This window comes from Heterodontus francisci, chromosome 7 (assembly GCF_036365525.1).
Source record: "Heterodontus francisci isolate sHetFra1 chromosome 7, sHetFra1.hap1, whole genome shotgun sequence".
Classification (NCBI taxonomy): domain Eukaryota; kingdom Metazoa; phylum Chordata; class Chondrichthyes; order Heterodontiformes; family Heterodontidae; genus Heterodontus; species Heterodontus francisci.
In genome coordinates, this window is record NC_090377.1 from 34069112 (window position 1) to 34090679 (window position 21568).

The following is a 21568-nucleotide window of genomic DNA, read 5'->3' on the forward strand; positions in this document are numbered from 1 at the left end:
AGTTATAGACAGACATATTTATACCTAAATGCAACAGTTTTCTATTTTGTCAGAAATATTCCTCAAAGTAACAATTTAACTTTTGAATGAAGGATCTTTATTCCACATAAACGCTTGACAGTTGGTTGCTTGATCAGAAAGAAGTGGTAGAATGTTAACTGACCATATCAACCTCAGCAATATATATTACATAAATGCACAGAAACAGACCATTCAGCCCATCTGGTCTGTGCTCTACAGGAACCACGATGAACTTTTATTATTTTACATACCTGCCATTGCTAAGGTGGCAGTAATGCGGATGGAGATGTAGCCATGAGAAACGCGCAGTCGTACTTGGATTTTATGCCCTTGCATCCTGTTGCGGTGTTGAGTGCCAGACAAATACTTGGATCTGAACAAAAACCACGATGCAGACCTTGCAAACAAATCCTTCTTTTCATTGTATGTAGTGCATCTGTACAACTTTTCCATGAATGAGCTACAGAAGCTGAAGAAAAACTTCTGTAGAAACTGTTTTTTGAAGTTAGATGATATACTGAATAATGCAAATCTGATAATAGGACTGAAGAATCAAGATAACAACAAAATGCTGGAAACACATGACCAATCAACATCAGAAGGAGGTTAATATTATGAGTGTCAAAAAGATTTCACCTAAACATGTTGTAAATATTTAACCCATCTTTTTCTCCTAGATACTGACTGAATTGCTGTGCATCTCTTGCATTTTCTGATCCTATTTCAGGCTTCCAGCATTTGCCATTTTCCTTTACCTCAAACTCAAGATGTTACTTACAGGTAGCAGCAAGAGTGCATCAATGTGGCCAGACCTTCTCAGCACTTCATTATGTCTAGAACAAAAAAAAAGAGGGAAAATGTGCCTATTACCGGAATGAAATGTTTATTATTTAGTAAATAAGTACTCTTTGGCCTCCTTGTCTCGAGAGACAATGGGGAAGCGCCTGGAGTGGCTATAAAGGCCAATTCTAGAGTGACAGACTCTTCCACAGGTGCTGCAGATAAAATTGGTTGTCGGGGCAGTTACACAGTTGGTTCTCTCCTTGCGCTTCTGTCTTTATTCCTGCCAACTGCTAAGTCTCTTCGACTCGCCACGCTTTAGCCCCGCCTTTATGGTTGCCCACCAGCTCTGGCGATCGCTGGCAACTGACTCCCACGACTTGTGATCAATGTCACAGGACTTCATGTCGCGTTTGCAGACATCTTTAAAGCGGAGCCATGGACGGCCGGTGGGTCTGGTACCAGTGACGAGCTCGCAGTACAATGTGTCCTTGGGGATCCTGCCATCTTCCATGCGGCTCGCATGGCCAACCCATCTCAGGCGCCGCTGGCTTAGTAGTGTGTATATGCTGGGGATGTTGGCTACCTCGAGGACTTCTGTGTTGGTAGTACGGTCCTGCCACCTGATGCCAAGGATTCTCTGGAGGCAGCGAAGATGGAATGAATTGAGACGTTGCTCTTGGCTGATGTACGTTGTCCAGGCCTCGCTGCCGTAGAGCAAGGTACTGAGGACACAGGCTTGATACACTTGGACTTTTATGTTCTGTGTCAGTGTGCCATTTTCCCACACTCTCTTGGCCAGTCTGGACATAGCAGAGGAAGCCTTTCCCATGCGCTTGTTTAATTTTGCATCGAGAGACAGGTTGCTGGTGATAGTTGAGCCTAGGTAGGTGAACTCTTGAACCACTTCGAGAGTGTGGTCGCCGATATTGATAGATGGGGCATTTCTGACGTCCTGTCCCATGATGTTCGTTTTCTTGAGGCTGATAGTTAGGCCAAATTCGTTGCAGGCAGCCACAAACCTATCAATGAGTCTCTGCAGACACTCTTCAGATGTTAATGCAGCATCGTCAGCAAAGAGGAGTTCCCTGATGAGGACTTTCCATACTTTGGTCTTCGCTTTTAGACGGGCAAGGTTGAACAACCTGCCACCTGATCTTGTGTGGAGGAAAATTCCTTCTTCTGAGGACTTAAATGCATGTGAGACCAGCAAGGAGAAGAATATCCCAAACAGTGTAGGTGCAAGAACACAGCCCTGTTTCACGCCGCTCAGGATTGGAAAGGGGTCTGATGAGGCGCCGCTATGCTGAATTGTGCCTTTCATATTGTATGGAATGAGGTGATGATATTTAGTAGCTTTGGTGGGCATCCAATCTTTTCTAGTAGTCTGAAGAGACCACTTCTGCTGACGAGGTCAAAGGCTTTGGTGAGATCAACGAAAGCAATGTAGAGGGGCATCTGTTGTTCATGGCATTTCTCCTGTAGCTGGCGAAGGGAGAACAGCATGTCAATGGTCGATCTCTCTGCTCGAAAGCCACACTGTGCCTCAGGATAGACACGCTCAGCCAGCTTCTGGAGCTTGTTTAAAGCGACACGAGCGAAGACTTTCCCCACTATGCTGAGCAGGGAGATTCCACGGTAGTTGTTGCAGTCACCGCGGTCACCCTTGTTCTTATAGAGGGTGATGATATTGGCATCGCGCATGTCCTGTGGTACTGCTCCCTCATCCCAGCACAGGCAAAGCAGTTCGTGCAGAGCTGAAAGTCTAGCAGGCGTGGCACTCTTGATGATTTCAGGGGTAATGCCGTCCTTCCCAGGGGCTTTTGCACTGGCTAGAGAATCAATGGCGTCACTGAGTTCCGATTTTCTTGGCTGTACGTCCAGCTCATCCATGACTGGCAGAGACAGGGTTGCATTGAGGGCAGTCTCAGTGACAACATTTTCCCTGGAGTACAGTTCTAGGTAGTGTATAAGTAACACATATATAAAAGGAGATAGAATTAACATCCATTTTCGGTATAGATTCTGGACATGTGGGGATGGGACCTTTATATTGTTCAGTGTTAAAATTAGAAAAGGCTTTGCATATTTGGAAGTCAGCACGTCGCTGTGCAAGACATTTTTTCCCCAGCATGACTAGCATAACGTCATCTTCAAGTTGAATGATGAGGTTAAAGAAGGACATGGCACAGAAACATAAATGTGAGCTGAGAAAAGCCCAATAGACCCGTTAAGCTCATTCTTTCCTCAAGTCACTTATTACCATGTAGTGTTTTCATCGAGAAACAGGCGTGTCAAGTTGAGAGGAGAGAAATTATGCAATGTTTTGAATTGGGAGATGATAGTTGGTGGTGGTAGATGTCATGCATTTCTTTGTGTTATCTCAGGGTTGGCCAGGATCTGGCCCGCCAAAGGTTTCCAACTGGCCCGCGAATGTAAACTGTTCCCGGGGCCGTTCCACATCCTCAGCGTGACTGGAGTTGAGAAAATTCCCATTGTCGTCTTCTTACAGAGCTGTCTTCTTGAAAACATCGCTCTGTCAATTTCATAACTTACAGCTGCTGACACCGGGAAAGGCAGTTCCCCAACAGACTCGGGGACCCCACCGGAAAAACCGAATCTGATTGGAAATGGCTGTACCCGATGGCAACAGCTGTCAACTATGAAACTGATAGCGAGATGTTTTTAAAAAGAACTGACCAACTATCTGCTGAGCATTCCCGCTCTTTGCAACTGTGACAGGCGAACAGAGAGAAAGGGGAACAGAGAGCGAACACGAAAGGGGAACAGAGAGAGAGAGCGAGGAAGGGGAAAAGGGAGAGAGAGGGACAGAGAGAGCGAGAGAGAGGAACAGAGAGAGCGAGGGGAACAGAGAGAGAGCGAGACAAAGGGGAACAGGGAGAGAGCAAGAAAGGGGAACAGTGAGACAGACAGAGAGAGAGAGAGAAAGGGGAAAACAGGAGAGAGGGAGAAAGGGAACTGGGAGAGAGAGAGAAAGGGGAACAGGGAGAGAGAGAGAAAGGGGAACAGGGAGAGAGAGAGAAAGGGGAACAGGGAGAGAGAGAGAAAGGGGAACAGGGAGAGAGAGAGAAAGGGGAACAGAGAGAGAGAGAAAGGGGAACAGAGAGAGAGAGAAAGGGGAACAGAGAGAGAGAGAAAGGGGAACAGAGAGAGAGAGAAAGGGGAACAGAGAGAGAGAGAAAGGGGAACAGAGAGAGAGAGAAAGGGGAACAGAGAGAGAGAGAGTGAAAGGGGAACAGAGAGAGAGTGAAAGGGGAACAGAGAGAGAGTGAAAGGGGAACAGAGAGAGAGAGAAAGGGGAACCGAGAGAGAGAGAAAGGAACAGAGAGAGAGAGAGCAAGGGGAACAGATACAGAGAATGAGAAAGAAAGGGGAACAGAGAGAGAGAGTGCAAAAGGGGAACAGAGAGTGAGTGTTGCCTGAAAGTTGCTACCCAGGTTAATAGGGCTGTTAAGAAGGCATATGGTGTGTTAGCTTTTATTAGTAGGGGGATCGAGTTTCGGAGCCACGAGGTCATGCTGCAGCTGTACAAAACTCTGGTGAGACCGCACCTGGAGTATTGCGTGCAGTTCTGGTCACTGCTTTATAGGAAGGATGTGGAAGCTTTGGAAAGGGTGCAGAGGAGATTTACTAGGATGTTGCCTGGTATGGAGGGAAGGTCTTGCGAGGAAAGGCTGAGGGACTTGAGGTTGTTTACGTTGGAGAGAAGGAGGAGGAGAGGTGACTTAATAGAGACATATAAGATAATCAGAGGGTTAGGTAGGGTGGATAGTGAGAGTCTTTTTCCTCGGATGGTGATGGCAAACACGAGGGGACATAGCTTTAAGTTGAGGGGTGATAGATATAGGACAGATGTTAGAGGTAGTTTCTTTACTCAGAGAGTAGTAGGGGCGTGGAACGCCCTGCCTGCAACAGTAGTAGACTCGCCAACTTTAAGGGCATTTAAGTGGTCAGTGGATAGACATATGGATGAAAATGGAATAGTGTAGGTCAGATGGTTTCACAGGTCGGCGCAACATCAAGGGCCTGTACTGCGCTGTAATGTTCTAATTCTAATTCAAAGAAAGTGAAACAGGGAGAGAGAGAGTGAGAGAAAGGGGAACAGAGATACAGAGAGAAAGGGGATCAAAGGGAGCGAGTGAGAGAAAGGGGAACAGATACAGAGAAAGAGAGAGAGTGCGAAAGGGGAAACAGAGAGAGAGAGAAAGGGGAACAAAGGGAGCGAGTGAGAGGGAGAGAAAGGGGGACAGAGAGAGAGAGGGAAAGGAACACAGAGAGAGAGACAGGGGAACAGAGAGTGAGAGAGAGAGTGAGAAAGGAACAGAGAGGGAGTGAAAAGGGATCATCCAGAGAGAGAAAGGAACACAGAGAGAGCAAGGGGAACAGAGTGAGAGAGAGACAGAAAGGCGAACAGAGAGAGAAAGGGGAACAGAGAGATAGAGAGAGAAAAAGGAGAACCGAGAGAGAGAGAAAGGAACAGAGTCGAGAGAGGGAAAGGAACACAGAGAGAGAGAGCAAGGGGAACAGGGAGAGAGAAAGGGAAACAGAGAGAGAAAAAGGAGTCGAGAGAGAGAAAGGAACAGAGAGGGAGTGAAAAGGGATCATCCAGAGAGAGAGACAGGGGAACAGAGAGCGAGCGAGAAAGGGAGAGAAAGAGGAACAGAGAGAGAGAGAGCGGAAAAGAGAGAGAGAGCGCGCAAAAGGGGAACAGAGAGAGAGATTGAGAAAGGGGAACCGAGAGAGAGAAAGGAACAGAGTTGAGAAAGAGAAAGTAACAGAGAGCGAGTGAAAGGGGATCATCGAGAGAGGGAAAGGAACACAGAGAGAGAGGGGGAACAAATACAGAGAAAGAGAGAGAAAGGGGAACAGAGAGAGAGAGAGAAAGGGGAACAGAGAGAGAGAGAGAAAGGGGAACAGAGAGAGAGAGAGAAAGGGGAACAGAGAGAGAGAGAGAAAGGGGAACAGAGAGAGAGAGAGGGGGGAACAGAGAGAGAGAGAGGGGGGAACAGACAGAGAGAGAGAGAGGGGAACAGACAGAGAGAGAGAGAGAAAGAGGAACAAAGGGAGAGAGAAAGGGGAGCAAAGGGAGCGAGTGAGAGAAAGAAAGGGGAACAGGGAGAGAGAGCGAAAGGGGAACAGAGAGAGAGAAAGGGGAACAGAGAGAGAGAAAGGGGAACAGATACAGAGAATGAGAAAGAAAGGGGAACAGAGAGAGATAGTGCAAAAGGGGAACAGAGATACAGAGAGAAAGGGGAAACGAGAGAGAGAGAGAGAAAGGGGAACAGAGAGAGAGAGAGAAAGGGGAACAGAGAGAGAGAGAGAAAGGGGAACAGAGAGATAGAGATAGTGCAAAAGGGGAACAGAGTGTGAGAGAAAGGGAAACAGGGAGAGAGAGAGAGGTGAACAGAGCGAGAGAGAGAAAGGGGAACAGATACAGAGAAATAGAGAGTGCGAAAGGGGAAACATGGAGAGAGAGAGAGGGGAACAGATACAGAGAGAAAGGGGAAGAGAGAGAGAGAGAAAGGGGAACAGAGTGAGAGAGAGGGAGAAAGGGGAACAGAGATACAGAGAGAAAGGGGAACAAAGGGAGCGAGGGAGAGAAAGGGGAACAGAGAGAGACAGTGCGAAAGGGGAACAGAGAGAGACACGGCGAAAGGCAAACAGAGTGAGAGAGAGAGAGAAAGGGGAACAGGGAGAGAGAGAGAGAGGGGAACAGAGAGAGAGAGAGAGAGAGAAAGGGGAACAGATACAGAGAATGAGAAAGAAAGGGGAACAGAGATACAGAGAGAAAGGGGAACAAAGGGAGCGAGTGAGAGAAAGGAGAACAGAGAGAGACAGTGCGAAAGGGGAACAGAGAGAGACAGTGCGAAAGGGAAACAGAGAGAGAGAGAGAGAGAAAGGGGAACAGAGAGAGAGAGAGAAAGGGGAAGAGAGAGAGTGAGAGAAAGGGGAACAGGGTGAGAGAGAGAGGGGAACAGAGAGAGAGAGAGAGAGAGAGGGGAACAGAGAGAGAGAGAGAGAGAGAGGGGAACAGAGAGAGAGAGAGAGAGAGAAAGGGGAACAGAGAGAGAGAGAGAGAGAGAGAGAGAAAGAGAGAAAGGGGAACAGATACAGAGAATGAGAAAGAAAGGGGAACAGAGATACAGAGAGAAAGGGGAACAAAGGGAGCGAGTGAGAGAAAGGGGAACAGAGAGAGACAGTGCGAAAGGGGAACAGAGAGAGACAGTGCGAAAGGGGAACAGAGAGAGACAGTGCGAAAGGGGAACAGAGAGAGACAGTGCGAAAGGGGAACAGAGAGAGACAGTGCGAAAGGGAAACAGAGAGAGAGAGTGAGAGAAAGGGGAACAGGGAGAGAGAGAGAGAGAGAGAGAGAGAGAGGGGAACAGAGAGAGAGAGAGAGAGGGGAACAGAGAGAGAGAGAGAAAGGGGAACAGAGAGAGAGAGAGAAAGGAACACAGAGAGAGAGACAGGGGAACAGAGAGTGAGAGAGAGAGTGAGAAAGGAACAGAGAGGGAGTGAAAAGGGATCATCCAGAGAGAGAAAGGAACACAGAGAGAGCAAGGGGAACAGAGTGAGAGAGAGACAGAAAGGCGAACAGAGAGAGAAAGGGGAACAGAGAGATAGAGAGAGAAAAAGGAGAACCGAGAGAGAGAGAAAGGAACAGAGTCGAGAGAGGGAAAGGAACACAGAGAGAGAGAGCAAGGGGAACAGGGAGAGAGAAAGGGAAACAGAGAGAGAAAAAGGAGTCGAGAGAGAGAAAGGAACAGAGAGGGAGTGAAAAGGGATCATCCAGAGAGAGAGACAGGGGAACAGAGAGCGAGCGAGAAAGGGAGAGAAAGAGGAACAGAGAGAGAGAGAGCGCGCAAAAGGGGAACAGAGAGAGAGATTGAGAAAGGGGAACCGAGAGAGAGAGAAAGGAACAGAGTCGAGAGAGGGAAAGGAACACAGAGAGAGAGAGCAAGGGGAACAGGGAGAGAGAAAGGGAAACAGAGAGAGAAAAAGGAGTCGAGAGAGAGAAAGGAACAGAGAGGGAGTGAAAAGGGATCATCCAGAGAGAGAGACAGGGGAACAGAGAGCGAGCGAGAAAGGGAGAGAAAGAGGAACAGAGAGAGAGAGAGCGCGCAAAAGGGGAACAGAGAGAGAGATTGAGAAAGGGGAACCGAGAGAGAGAAAGGAACAGAGTTGAGAAAGAGAAAGGAACAGAGAGCGAGTGAAAGGGGATCATCGAGAGAGGGAAAGGAACACAGAGAGAGAGGGGAACAAATACAGAGAAAGAGAAAGAAAGGGGAACAGAGAGAGAGAGAGAAAGGGGAACAGAGAGAGAGAAAGGGGAACAGATACAGAGAATGAGAAAGAAAGGGGAACAGAGAGAGAGAGAGGGGGGAACAGAGAGAGAGAGAAAGAGGAACAAAGGGAAGCAAAGGGAGCGAGTGAGAGAAAGAAAGGGGAACAGGGAGAGAGAGCGAAAGGGGAACAGAGAGAGCGAAAGGGGAACAGAGAGAGAGAAAGGGGAACAGATACAGAGAATGAGAAAGAAAGGGGAACAGAGAGAGATAGTGCAAAAGGGGAACAGAGATACAGAGAGAAAGGGGAAACGAGAGAGAGAGAGAGAGAGAAAGGGGAACAGAGAGAGAGAGAGAGAGAGAGAAAGGGGAACAGAGAGATAGAGATAGTGCAAAAGGGGAACAGAGTGTGAGAGAAAGGGAAACGGAGAGAGAGAGAGGTGAACAGAGCGAGAGAGAGAAAGGGGAACAGATACAGAGAAATAGAGAGTGCGAAAGGGGAAACATGGAGAGAGAGAGAGGGGAACAGATACAGAGAGAAAGGGGAAGAGAGAGAAAGGGAACAGAGTGAGAGAGAGGGAGAAAGGGGAACAGAGATACAGAGAGAAAGGGGAACAAAGGGAGCGAGTGAGAGAAAGGGGAACAGAGAGAGACAGTGCGAAAGGGGAACAGAGAGAGACACGGCGAAAGGCAAACAGAGTGAGAGAGTGAGAGAAAGGGGAACAGGGAGAGAGAGAGAGGGGAACAGAGAGAGAGAGAGAGAAAGGGGAACAGAGAGAGAGAGAGAGAGAGAGAGAGAGAGAAAAAGGGGAACAGATACAGAGAATGAGAAAGAAAGGGGAACAGAGATACAGAGAGAAAGGGGAACAAAGGGAGCGAGTGAGAGAAAGGGGAACAGAGAGAGACAGTGCGAAAGGGGAACAGAGAGAGACAGTGCGAAAGGGGAACAGAGAGAGACAGTGCGAAAGGGGAACAGAGAGAGACAGTGCGAAAGGGGAACAGAGAGAGACAGTGCGAAAGGGAAACAGAGAGAGAGTGAGAGAAAGGGGAACAGGGAGAGAGAGGGGAAGAGAGAGAGAGAGAGAGAGGGGAAGAGAGAGAGAGAGAGAGAAAGGGGAAGAGAGAGAGAGAGAGAGAAAGGGGAAGAGAGAGAGAGAGAGAGAAAGGGGAACAGATACAGAGAATGAGAAAGAAAGGGGAACAGAGAGAGACAGTGCGAAAGGGGAACAGAGAGAGACAGTGCGAAAGGGGAACAGAGAGAGACAGTGCGAAAGGGGAACAGAGAGAGACAGTGCGAAAGGGGAACAGAGAGAGACAGTGCGAAAGGGGAACAGAGAGAGACAGTGCGAAAGGGGAACAGAGAGAGACAGTGCGAAAGGGGAACAGAGAGAGACAGTGCGAAAGGGGAACAGAGAGAGACAGTGCGAAAGGGGAACAGAGAGAGACAGTGCGAAAGGGGAACAGAGAGAGACAGTGCGAAAGGGGAACAGAGAGAGACAGTGCGAAAGGGGAACAGAGAGAGGGGAACAGATACAGAGAGAGAGAGAGAAAGGGGAACAGATACAGAGAGAGAGAGAGAAAGGGGAACAGATACAGAGAGAGAGAGCGAAAGGGGAACAGAGAGAGATAGTGCGAAAGGGGAACAGAGAGAGATAGTGCGAAAGGGGAACAGAGGGAGATAGTGCGAAAGGGGAACAGAGGGAGATAGTGCGAAAGGGGAACAGAGAGAGATAGTGCGAAAGGGGAACAGAGAGAGATAGTGCGAAAGGGGAACAGAGAGAGATAGTGCGAAAGGGGAACAGAGAGAGATAGTGCGAAAGGGGAACAGAGAGAGATAGTGCGAAAGGGGAACAGAGAGAGATAGTGCGAAAGGGGAACAGAGAGAGATAGTGCGAAAGGGGAACAGAGAGAGATAGTGCGAAAGGGGAACAGAGAGAGATAGTGCGAAAGGGGAACAGAGAGAGATAGTGCGAAAGGGGAACAGAGAGAGATAGTGCGAAAGGGGAACAGAGAGAGATAGTGCGAAAGGGGAACAGAGAGAGATAGTGCGAAAGGGGAACAGAGAGAGATAGTGCGAAAGGGGAACAGAGAGAGATAGTGCGAAAGGGGAACAGAGAGAGATAGTGCGAAAGGGGAACAGAGAGAGATAGTGCGAAAGGGGAACAGAGAGAGATAGTGCGAAAGGGGAACAGAGAGAGATAGTGCGAAAGGGGAACAGAGAGAGATAGTGCGAAAGGGGAACAGAGAGAGATAGTGCGAAAGGGGAACAGAGAGAGATAGTGCGAAAGGGGAACAGAGAGAGATAGTGCGAAAGGGGAACAGAGAGAGATAGTGCGAAAGGGGAACAGAGAGAGATAGTGCGAAAGGGGAACAGAGAGAGATAGTGCGAAAGGGGAACAGAGAGAGATAGTGCGAAAGGGGAACAGAGAGAGATAGTGCGAAAGGGGAACAGAGAGAGATAGTGCGAAAGGGGAACAGAGAGAGATAGTGCGAAAGGGGAACAGAGAGAGATAGTGCGAAAGGGGAACAGAGAGAGATAGTGCGAAAGGGGAACAGAGAGAGATAGTGCGAAAGGGGAACAGAGAGAGATAGTGCGAAAGGGGAACAGAGAGAGATAGTGCGAAAGGGGAACAGAGAGAGATAGTGCGAAAGGGGAACAGAGAGAGATAGTGCGAAAGGGGAACAGAGAGAGATAGTGCGAAAGGGGAACAGAGAGAGATAGTGCGAAAGGGGAACAGAGAGAGATAGTGCGAAAGGGGAACAGAGAGAGATAGTGCGAAAGGGGAACAGAGAGAGATAGTGCGAAAGGGGAACAGAGAGAGATAGTGCGAAAGGGGAACAGAGAGAGATAGTGCGAAAGGGGAACAGAGAGAGATAGTGCGAAAGGGGAACAGAGAGAGATAGTGCGAAAGGGGAACAGAGAGAGATAGTGCGAAAGGGGAACAGAGAGAGATAGTGCGAAAGGGGAACAGAGAGAGATAGTGCGAAAGGGGAACAGAGAGAGATAGTGCGAAAGGGGAACAGAGAGAGATAGTGCGAAAGGGGAACAGAGAGAGATAGTGCGAAAGGGGAACAGAGAGAGATAGTGCGAAAGGGGAACAGAGAGAGATAGTGCGAAAGGGGAACAGAGAGAGATAGTGCGAAAGGGGAACAGAGAGAGATAGTGCGAAAGGGGAACAGAGAGAGATAGTGCGAAAGGGGAACAGAGAGAGATAGTGCGAAAGGGGAACAGAGAGAGATAGTGCGAAAGGGGAACAGAGAGAGATAGTGCGAAAGGGGAACAGAGAGAGATAGTGCGAAAGGGGAACAGAGAGAGATAGTGCGAAAGGGGAACAGAGAGAGATAGTGCGAAAGGGGAACAGAGAGAGATAGTGCGAAAGGGGAACAGAGAGAGATAGTGCGAAAGGGGAACAGAGAGAGATAGTGCGAAAGGGGAACAGAGAGAGATAGTGCGAAAGGGGAACAGAGAGAGATAGTGCGAAAGGGGAACAGAGAGAGATAGTGCGAAAGGGGAACAGAGAGAGATAGTGCGAAAGGGGAACAGAGAGAGATAGTGCGAAAGGGGAACAGAGAGAGATAGTGCGAAAGGGGAACAGAGAGAGATAGTGCGAAAGGGGAACAGAGAGAGATAGTGCGAAAGGGGAACAGAGAGAGATAGTGCGAAAGGGGAACAGAGAGAGATAGTGCGAAAGGGGAACAGAGAGAGATAGTGCGAAAGGGGAACAGAGAGAGATAGTGCGAAAGGGGAACAGAGAGAGATAGTGCGAAAGGGGAACAGAGAGAGATAGTGCGAAAGGGGAACAGAGAGAGATAGTGCGAAAGGGGAACAGAGAGAGATAGTGCGAAAGGGGAACAGAGAGAGATAGTGCGAAAGGGGAACAGAGAGAGATAGTGCGAAAGGGGAACAGAGAGAGATAGTGCGAAAGGGGAACAGAGAGAGATAGTGCGAAAGGGGAACAGAGAGAGATAGTGCGAAAGGGGAACAGAGAGAGATAGTGCGAAAGGGGAACAGAGAGAGATAGTGCGAAAGGGGAACAGAGAGAGATAGTGCGAAAGGGGAACAGAGAGAGATAGTGCGAAAGGGGAACAGAGAGAGATAGTGCGAAAGGGGAACAGAGAGAGATAGTGCGAAAGGGGAACAGAGAGAGATAGTGCGAAAGGGGAACAGAGAGAGATAGTGCGAAAGGGGAACAGAGAGAGATAGTGCGAAAGGGGAACAGAGAGAGATAGTGCGAAAGGGGAACAGAGAGAGATAGTGCGAAAGGGGAACAGAGAGAGATAGTGCGAAAGGGGAACAGAGAGAGATAGTGCGAAAGGGGAACAGAGAGAGATAGTGCGAAAGGGGAACAGAGAGAGATAGTGCGAAAGGGGAACAGAGAGAGATAGTGCGAAAGGGGAACAGAGAGAGATAGTGCGAAAGGGGAACAGAGAGAGATAGTGCGAAAGGGGAACAGAGAGAGATAGTGCGAAAGGGGAACAGAGAGAGATAGTGCGAAAGGGGAACAGAGAGAGATAGTGCGAAAGGGGAACAGAGAGAGATAGTGCGAAAGGGGAACAGAGAGAGATAGTGCGAAAGGGGAACAGAGAGAGATAGTGCGAAAGGGGAACAGAGAGAGATAGTGCGAAAGGGGAACAGAGAGAGATAGTGCGAAAGGGGAACAGAGAGAGATAGTGCGAAAGGGGAACAGAGAGAGATAGTGCGAAAGGGGAACAGAGAGAGATAGTGCGAAAGGGGAACAGAGAGAGATAGTGCGAAAGGGGAACAGAGAGAGATAGTGCGAAAGGGGAACAGAGAGAGATAGTGCGAAAGGGGAACAGAGAGAGATAGTGCGAAAGGGGAACAGAGAGAGATAGTGCGAAAGGGGAACAGAGAGAGATAGTGCGAAAGGGGAACAGAGAGAGATAGTGCGAAAGGGGAACAGAGAGAGATAGTGCGAAAGGGGAACAGAGAGAGATAGTGCGAAAGGGGAACAGAGAGAGATAGTGCGAAAGGGGAACAGAGAGAGATAGTGCGAAAGGGGAACAGAGAGAGATAGTGCGAAAGGGGAACAGAGAGAGATAGTGCGAAAGGGGAACAGAGAGAGATAGTGCGAAAGGGGAACAGAGAGAGATAGTGCGAAAGGGGAACAGAGAGAGATAGTGCGAAAGGGGAACAGAGAGAGATAGTGCGAAAGGGGAACAGAGAGAGATAGTGCGAAAGGGGAACAGAGAGAGATAGTGCGAAAGGGGAACAGAGAGAGATAGTGCGAAAGGGGAACAGAGAGAGATAGTGCGAAAGGGGAACAGAGAGAGATAGTGCGAAAGGGGAACAGAGAGAGATAGTGCGAAAGGGGAACAGAGAGAGATAGTGCGAAAGGGGAACAGAGAGAGATAGTGCGAAAGGGGAACAGAGAGAGATAGTGCGAAAGGGGAACAGAGAGAGATAGTGCGAAAGGGGAACAGAGAGAGATAGTGCGAAAGGGGAACAGAGAGAGATAGTGCGAAAGGGGAACAGAGAGAGATAGTGCGAAAGGGGAACAGAGAGAGATAGTGCGAAAGGGGAACAGAGAGAGATAGTGCGAAAGGGGAACAGAGAGAGATAGTGCGAAAGGGGAACAGAGAGAGATAGTGCGAAAGGGGAACAGAGAGAGATAGTGCGAAAGGGGAACAGAGAGAGATAGTGCGAAAGGGGAACAGAGAGAGATAGTGCGAAAGGGGAACAGAGAGAGATAGTGCGAAAGGGGAACAGAGAGAGATAGTGCGAAAGGGGAACAGAGAGAGATAGTGCGAAAGGGGAACAGAGAGAGATAGTGCGAAAGGGGAACAGAGAGAGATAGTGCGAAAGGGGAACAGAGAGAGATAGTGCGAAAGGGGAACAGAGAGAGATAGTGCGAAAGGGGAACAGAGAGAGATAGTGCGAAAGGGGAACAGAGAGAGATAGTGCGAAAGGGGAACAGAGAGAGATAGTGCGAAAGGGGAACAGAGAGAGATAGTGCGAAAGGGGAACAGAGAGAGATAGTGCGAAAGGGGAACAGAGAGAGATAGTGCGAAAGGGGAACAGAGAGAGATAGTGCGAAAGGGGAACAGAGAGAGATAGTGCGAAAGGGGAACAGAGAGAGATAGTGCGAAAGGGGAACAGAGAGAGATAGTGCGAAAGGGGAACAGAGAGAGATAGTGCGAAAGGGGAACAGAGAGAGATAGTGCGAAAGGGGAACAGAGAGAGATAGTGCGAAAGGGGAACAGAGAGAGATAGTGCGAAAGGGGAACAGAGAGAGATAGTGCGAAAGGGGAACAGAGAGAGATAGTGCGAAAGGGGAACAGAGAGAGATAGTGCGAAAGGGGAACAGAGAGAGATAGTGCGAAAGGGGAACAGAGAGAGATAGTGCGAAAGGGGAACAGAGAGAGATAGTGCGAAAGGGGAACAGAGAGAGATAGTGCGAAAGGGGAACAGAGAGAGATAGTGCGAAAGGGGAACAGAGAGAGAGAGAGCGAAAGGGGAACAGAGAGAGAGAGAGAGAGAAAGGGGAACAGAGAGAGAGAGAGAGAGAGAAAGGGGAACAGAGAGAGAGAGAGAGAGAAAGGGGAACAGAGAGAGAGAGAGAGAGAAAGGGGAACAGAGAGAGAGAGAGAGAGAAAGGGGAACAGAGAGAGAGAGAGAGAGAAAGGGGAACAGAGAGAGAGAGAGAGAAAGGGGAACAGAGAGAGAGAGAGAGAGAAAGGGGAACAGAGAGAGAGAGAGAGAGAAAGGGGAACAGAGAGAGAGAGAAAGGGGAACAGAGAGAGAGAGAGAGAGAAAGGGAGACAGAGAGAGAGAAAGGGAGAGAGAGAGAGAGAAAGGGAGACAGAGAGAGAGAAAGGGAGAGAGAGAGAGAGAAAGGGAGATAGAGAGAGAGAAAGGGAGATAGAGAGAGAGAGAGAGAGAAAGGGAGATAGAGAGAGAGAGAGAGAGAAAGGGAGATAGAGAGTGAGAGAGAGAAAGGGGAACAGAGAGGGAGTGAAAAGGGATCATCCAGAGAGAGAGAGAAAGGAACAGAGTCGAGAGAGGGAAAAAGGGGAACAGAAAGGTAGAGTGAGAGAGAAAAAGCGGAACAGAGGGAGTGAAAAGGGATCATCCAGAGAGAGAAAAACAGAGAGAGAGAGAGAGAAAGTAGAACTGAGAGCGAGCGAGAAAGGGAGACAGAGAGAGAAAGAAAGTGGAACAGAGAGAGAGTGAGAGAAAGGGGAACAGAGAGAGAGAGAGCGTGTGAAAGGGGAACAGAGAGAGAGAGAAAAAGGGGAACAGAGAGGGAGAGAGAGAGAAAGGGGAACAGAGAGATAGAGAGAGAGAGAAAAAGGGGAACCGAGAGAGAAAGGAACACAGAGCGAGAGAGAGAAAGGGGAACAGAGAGTGAGAGAGAAAGGCGAACAGAGAGGGAGTGAAAAGGGATCATCCAGAGAGAGAAAGGAACAGAGAGTGAGAGAGAGAGAGAGCAAGGGGAACAGAGAGTGAGAGAGAGAGAGAGCAAGGGGAACAGAGAGTGAGAGAGAGAGAGAGAAAGGAATACAGAGAGAGAGAGCGAAAAAGGGGAAGAGAGAGAGAGAGAGAGGGGAACAGAGAGAGTGAAAGGGTAACAGAGAGAGAGTGAAAGGGTAACAGAGAGAGTGAAAGGGTAACAGAGAGAGAGTGAAAGGGTAACAGAGAGAGAGTGAAAGGGTAACAGAGAGAGAGTGAAAGGGTAACAGAGAGAGAGTGAAAGGGTAACAGAGAGAGAGTGAAAGGGTAACAGAGAGAGAGTGAAAGGGTAACAGAGAGAGAGTGAAAGGGTAACAGAGAGAGTGAAAGGGTAACAGAGAGAGTGAAAGGGTAACAGAGAGAGTGAAAGGGTAACAGAGAGAGGGAAAGGGGAACAGAGAGAGAGAGAGAAAGGGGCACAGAGATACAGAGAGAGAAAGGGGAACAGAGATACAGAGAGAGAAAGGGGAACAGAGAGAGAGAGAGAGAAAAAGGAACAGAGAGAGAGAGAGAGAAAGGGGCACAGAGATACAGAGAGAGAAAGGGGCACAGAGATACAGAGAGAGAAAGGGGAACAGAGATACAGAGAGAGAAAGGGGAACAGAGAGAGAGAGAGAGAAAAAGGAACAGAGAGAGAGAGAGAGAAAGGGGAACAGAGAGAGAGAGAGAGAAAGGGGAACAGAGAGATAGAGAGAGAGCGTGCAAAAGTGGAACAGAGAGGGAGAAAAAGGGGAACAGAGAGAGAGAAAGGAACAGAGTTGATAAAGAGAAAGGAACAGAGAGGGAGTAAAAGGGGATCATCGACAGAGGGAAAGGAACAGAGAGAGAGAAAGGAACAGAGAGAGAGAAAGGGAAACAGAGTGGGAGAAAGGGGAACAGAGATACAGAGACAGAGAGAGAGAGAGAAAGGGGAACAGAGAGAGAGAGAGAAAGGGGAACAGAGAGAGAGAGAGATAGAGAGAGAAAAAGGGGAACATAGTTGAGAAAGAGAAAGGAACAGAGAGGGAGTGAAAGGGGATCATCGAGAGTGAGAAAGGAACATGAGAGAGGGGAACAGGGAGAGAGAGAAAAAAGGGAACAGAGAGAGAGAGAGTGAGAAAGTGGAACTGAGAGAGAGAAAGGAACAGAGAGGGAGTAAAAGGGGATCATCGACAGAGGGAAAGGAACACAGAGAGAGGGGGGAAGAGAGCGAGAGAGGGGGAGAGAAAGGGGAACAGAGAGAGAGAGAGAAAGGAATACAGAGAGAGAGAGCGAAAAAGGGGAACAGAGAGAGAGAGAGAGGGGGGGAACAGAGAGAGTGAAAGGGTAACAGAGAGAGAGTGAAAGGGTAACAGAGAGAGAGTAAAAGGGTAACAGAGAGAGAGTGAAAGGGTAACAGAGAGAGAGAGAGAAAGGGAAACAGAGTGAGAGAAAGGGGAACAGAGATACAGAGAGAAAGGGGAACAGAGATACAGAGAGAAAGGGGAACAGAGATACAGAGAGAAAGGGGAACAGAGATACAGAGAGAGAGAAAGGGGAACAGAGATACAGAGAGAGAGAAAGGGGAACAGAGAGATAGAGAGAGAGAGAGAAAGGGGAACAGAGAGATAGAGAGAGAGAGAGAGAAAGGGGAACAGAGAGAGAGTGAGAGAAAGGGGAACAGAGAGAGAGCGTGCGAAAGTGGAACAGAGAGAGAGAAAAAGGGGAACAGAGAGAGAGAAAGGAACAGAGTTGAGAAAGAGAAAGGAACAGAGAGGGTGTAAAAGGGGATCATCGACAGAGGGAAAGGAACAGAGAGAGAGAAAGGGAAAAAGAGTGGGAGAAAGGGGAACAGAGATACAGAGAGAGAGAGAGAGAAAGGGGAACAGAGAGAGAGAGAGAAAGGGGAACAGAGAGAGAGAGAGAAAGGGGAACGAACAGAGAGAGAGAGATAGAGAGAGAAAAAGGGGAACATAGTTGAGAAAGGAACAGAGAGGGAGTGAAAGGGGATCATCGAGAGAGAGAAAGGAACAGAAGGAGAGAGGGGAACAGGGAGAGAGAGAAAGGAACAGAAGGAGAGAGGGGAACAGGGAGAGAGAGAAAAAGGGGAACAGAGAGAGAGAGCTTGAGAAGGTGGAACCGAGAGAGAGAAAGGAACAGAGTTGAGAAAGAGAAAGGAACAGAGAGGGAGTAAAAGGGGATCATCGACAGAGGGAAAGGAACACAGAGAGAGAGGGGAACAGAGCGAGAGAGAGTGAGAGAAATGGGAACAGAGAGATAGAGAGAGAGAGAGAAAAAGGGGAACAGTGTTGAGAATGAGAAAGGAACAGAGAGGGAGTGAAAGGGGATCATCGAGAGAGGGAAAGGAACACAGAGGAAGGAACAGAAGGAGAGAGGGGAACAGGGAGAGAGAGAGAGGGGAACACAGGGAGAGGGGAACAGAGAGAGAGAGAGAGGGGGGGGGAACAGAGAGAGTGAAAGGGTAACAGAGAGAGAGAGAAAGGGAAACAGAGAGAGTGAGAGAAAGGGGAACAGAGAGAGAGAGAGCGTGCGAAAGGGGAACAGAGAGAGAGAGAAAGAAAGGAACAGAGAGAGAGAGAAAGGGGAACAGAGAGAGAGAGAGAAAGGGGAACAGAGAGAGAGAGAGAAAGGGGAACAGAGAGAGAGAGAGAAAGGGGAACAGAGAGAGAGAGAGAAAGGGGAACAGAGAGAGAGAGAGAAAGGGGAACAGAGAGAGAGAGAGAAAGGGGAACAGAGAGAGAGAGAGAAAGGGGAACAGAGAGAGAGAGAGAAAGGGGAACAGAGAGAGAGAGAGAAAGGGGAACAGAGAGAGAGAGAGAAAGGGGAACAGAGAGAGAGAGAGAAAGGGGAACAGAGAGAGAGAGAGAGAAAGGGGAACAGAGAGAGAGAGAGAGAAAGGGGAACAGTGAGAGAGAGAGAGAAAGGGGAACAGAGAGAGAGAGAGAGAAAGGGGAACAGAGAGAGAGAGAGAGAAAGGGGAACAGAGAGAGAGTGAGAGAAAGGGGAACAGAGAGAGAGTGAGAGAAAGGGGAACAGAGAGAGAGTGAGAGAAAGGGGAACAGAGAGAGAGTGAGAGAAAGGGGAACAGAGAGAGAGTGAGAGAAAGGGGAACAGAGAGAGAGTGAGAGAAAGGGGAACAGAGAGAGAGTGAGAGAAAGGGGAACAGAGAGAGTGAAAGGGTAACAGAGAGAGAGTGAAAGGGTAACAGAGAGAGAGTGAAAGGGTAACAGAGAGAGAGAGTAAGGGTAACAGAGAGAGAGAGAAAGGGAAACAGAGATACAGAGAGAAAGGGGAACAGAGATACAGAGAGAAAGGGGAACAGAGATACAGAGAGAAAGGGGAACAGAGATACAGAGAGAAAGGGGAACAGAGATACAGAGAGAGAGAAAGGGGAACAGAGATACAGAGAGAGAGAAAGGAACAGAGAGAGAGAGAGAGAGAGAGAGAGAAAGGGGAACAGAGAGAGAGTGAGAGAAAGGGGAACAGAGAGAGAGCGTGCGAAAGTGGAACAGAGAGAGAGAAAAAGGGGAACAGAGAGAGAGAAAGGAACAGAGTTGAGAAAGAGAAAGGAACAGAGAGGGTGTAAAAGGGGATCATCGACAGAGGGAAAGGAACAGAGAGAGAGAAAGGGAAAAAGAGTGGGAGAAAGGGGAACAGAGATACAGAGAGAGAGAGAGAGAGAGAAAGGGGGAGAGAGAGAGAGAAAGGGGAACAGAGAGAGAGAGAGAAAGGGGAACAGAGAGAGAGAGAGAAAGGGGAACGAACAGAGAGAGAGAGATAGAGAGAGAAAAAGGGGAACATAGTTGAGAAAGGAACAGAGAGGGAGTGAAAGGGGATCATCGAGAGAGAGAAAGGAACAGAAGGAGAGAGGGGAACAGGGAGAGAGAGAAAGGAACAGAAGGAGAGAGGGGAACAGGGAGAGAGAGAAAAAGGGGAACAGAGAGAGAGAGCTTGAGAAGGTGGAACCGAGAGAGAGAAAGGAACAGAGTTGAGAAAGAGAAAGGAACAGAGAGGGAGTAAAAGGGGATCATCGACAGAGGGAAAGGAACACAGAGGGAGAGGGGAACAGAGCGAGAGAGAGTGAGAGAAATGGGAACAGAGAGATAGAGAGAGAGAGAGAAAAAGGGGAACAGAGTTGAGAATGAGAAAGGAACAGAGAGGGAGTGAAAGGGGATCATCGAGAGAGGGAAAGGAACACAGAGGAAGGAACAGAAGGAGAGAGGGGAACAGGGAGAGAGAGAGAGGGGAACACAGGGAGAGGGGAACAGAGAGAGAGAGAGAGGGGGGGGAACAGAGAGAGTGAAAGGGTAACAGAGAGAGAGAGAAAGGGAAACAGAGAGAGAGTGAGAGAAAGGGGAACAGAGAGAGAGAGCGTGCGAAAGGGGAACAGAGAGAGAGAGAAACAAAGGAACAGAGAGAGAGAGAAAGGGGAACAGAGAGAGAGAGAGAAAGGGGAACAGAGAGAGAGAGAGAAAGGGGAACAGAGAGAGAGAGAGAAAGGGGAACAGAGAGAGAGAGAGAAAGGGGAACAGAGAGAGAGAGAGAAAGGGGAACAGAGAGAGAGAGAAAAAGGGGAACAGAGAGAGAGAGAAAAAGGGGAACAGAGAGAGAGTGAGAGAAAGGGGAACAGAGAGAGTGAGAGAAAGGGGAACAGAGAGAGTGAGAGAAAGGGGAACAGAGAGAGAGTGAGAGAAAGGGGAACAGAGAGAGAGTGAGAGAAAGGGGAACAGAGAGAGAGAGTGAGAAAGGGGAACAGAGAGAGAGGGGGGGAACAGAGAGAGAGGGGGGGAACAGAGAGAGAGGGGGGGAACAGAGAGAGTGAAAGGGTAACAGAGAGAGAGTGAAAGGGTAACAGAGAGAGAGTGAAAGGGTAACAGAGAGAGAGTGAAAGGGTAACAGAGAGAGAGTGAAAGGGTAACAGAGAGAGAGTGAAAGGGTAACAGAGAGAGAGTGAAAGGGTAACAGAGTGAGAGAAAGGGGAACAGAGATACAGAGAGAAAGGGGAACAGAGATACAGAGAGAAAGGGGAACAGAGAGAGAGAGTGAAAGGGTAACAGAGTGAGAGAAAGGGGAACAGAGATACAGAGAGAAAGGGGAACAGAGATACAGAGAGAAAGGGGAACAGAGATACAGAGAGAAAGGGGAACAGAGATACAGAGAGAAAGGGGAACAGAGATACAGAGAGAAAGGGGAACAGAGAGAGAGAGAGAAAGGGGAACAGAGATACAGAGAGAGAGAAAGGAACAGAGAGAGAGAGAGAGAGAGAGAGAGAAAGGGGAACAGAGAGAGAGAGAGAAAGGGGAACAGAGAGAGAGTGAGAGAAAGGGGAACAGAGAGAGAGCGTGCGAAAGTGGAACAGAGAGAGAGAAAAAGGGGAACAGAGAGAGAGAAAGGAACAGAGTTGAGAAAGAGAAAGGAACAGAGAGGGTGTAAAAGGGGATCATCGACAGAGGGAAAGGAACAGAGAGAGAGAAAGGGAAAAAGAGTGGGAGAAAGGGGAACAGAGATACAGAGAGAGAGAGAGAGAGAGAGAAAGGGGGAGAGAGAGAGAGAAAGGGGAACAGAGAGAGAGAGAGAGAAAGGGGAACAGAGAGAGAGAGAGAAAGGGGAACAGAGAGAGAGAGAAAGGGGAACAGAGAGAGAGAGAGAAAGGGGAACGAACAGAGAGAGAGAGATAGAGAGAGAAAAAGGGGAACATAGTTGAGAAAGGAACAGAGAGGGAGTGAAAGGGGATCATCGAGAGAGAGAAAGGAACAGAAGGAGAGAGGGGAACAGGGAGAGAGAGAAAGGAACAGAAGGAGAGAGGGGAACAGGGAGAGAGAGAAAAAGGGGAACAGAGAGAGAGAGCTTGAGAAGGTGGAACCGAGAGAGAGAAAGGAACAGAGTTGAGAAAGAGAAAGGAACAGAGAGGGAGTAAAAGGGGATCATCGACAGAGGGAAAGGAACACAGAGAGAGAGGGGAACAGAGCGAGAGAGAGTGAGAGAAATGGGAACAGAGAGATAGAGAGAGAGA

The 21568-nt window shown here is 48.8% G+C and overlaps 2 protein-coding genes across 16 annotated transcripts in view; both read left to right on the forward strand.

Annotated features, from left to right (window-relative positions):
• Positions 1 to 21568, forward strand: part of gtdc1 (glycosyltransferase-like domain containing 1) — an 872535-nt gene that overhangs the window by 268679 nt on the left and 582288 nt on the right. The gene's annotated exons all lie outside the window — the stretch shown is intronic.
• Positions 2967 to 21568, forward strand: part of LOC137371796 (TCF3 fusion partner-like) — a 75833-nt gene continuing 57231 nt past the window's right edge. Inside the window, exons 1-2 of the mRNA XM_068034676.1 lie at positions 2967 to 3003; positions 3189 to 3339. Coding sequence (XP_067890777.1) covers positions 2967 to 3003; positions 3189 to 3339 — 188 coding nt within the window. The remainder of the gene's footprint in view (positions 3004 to 3188; positions 3340 to 21568) is intronic.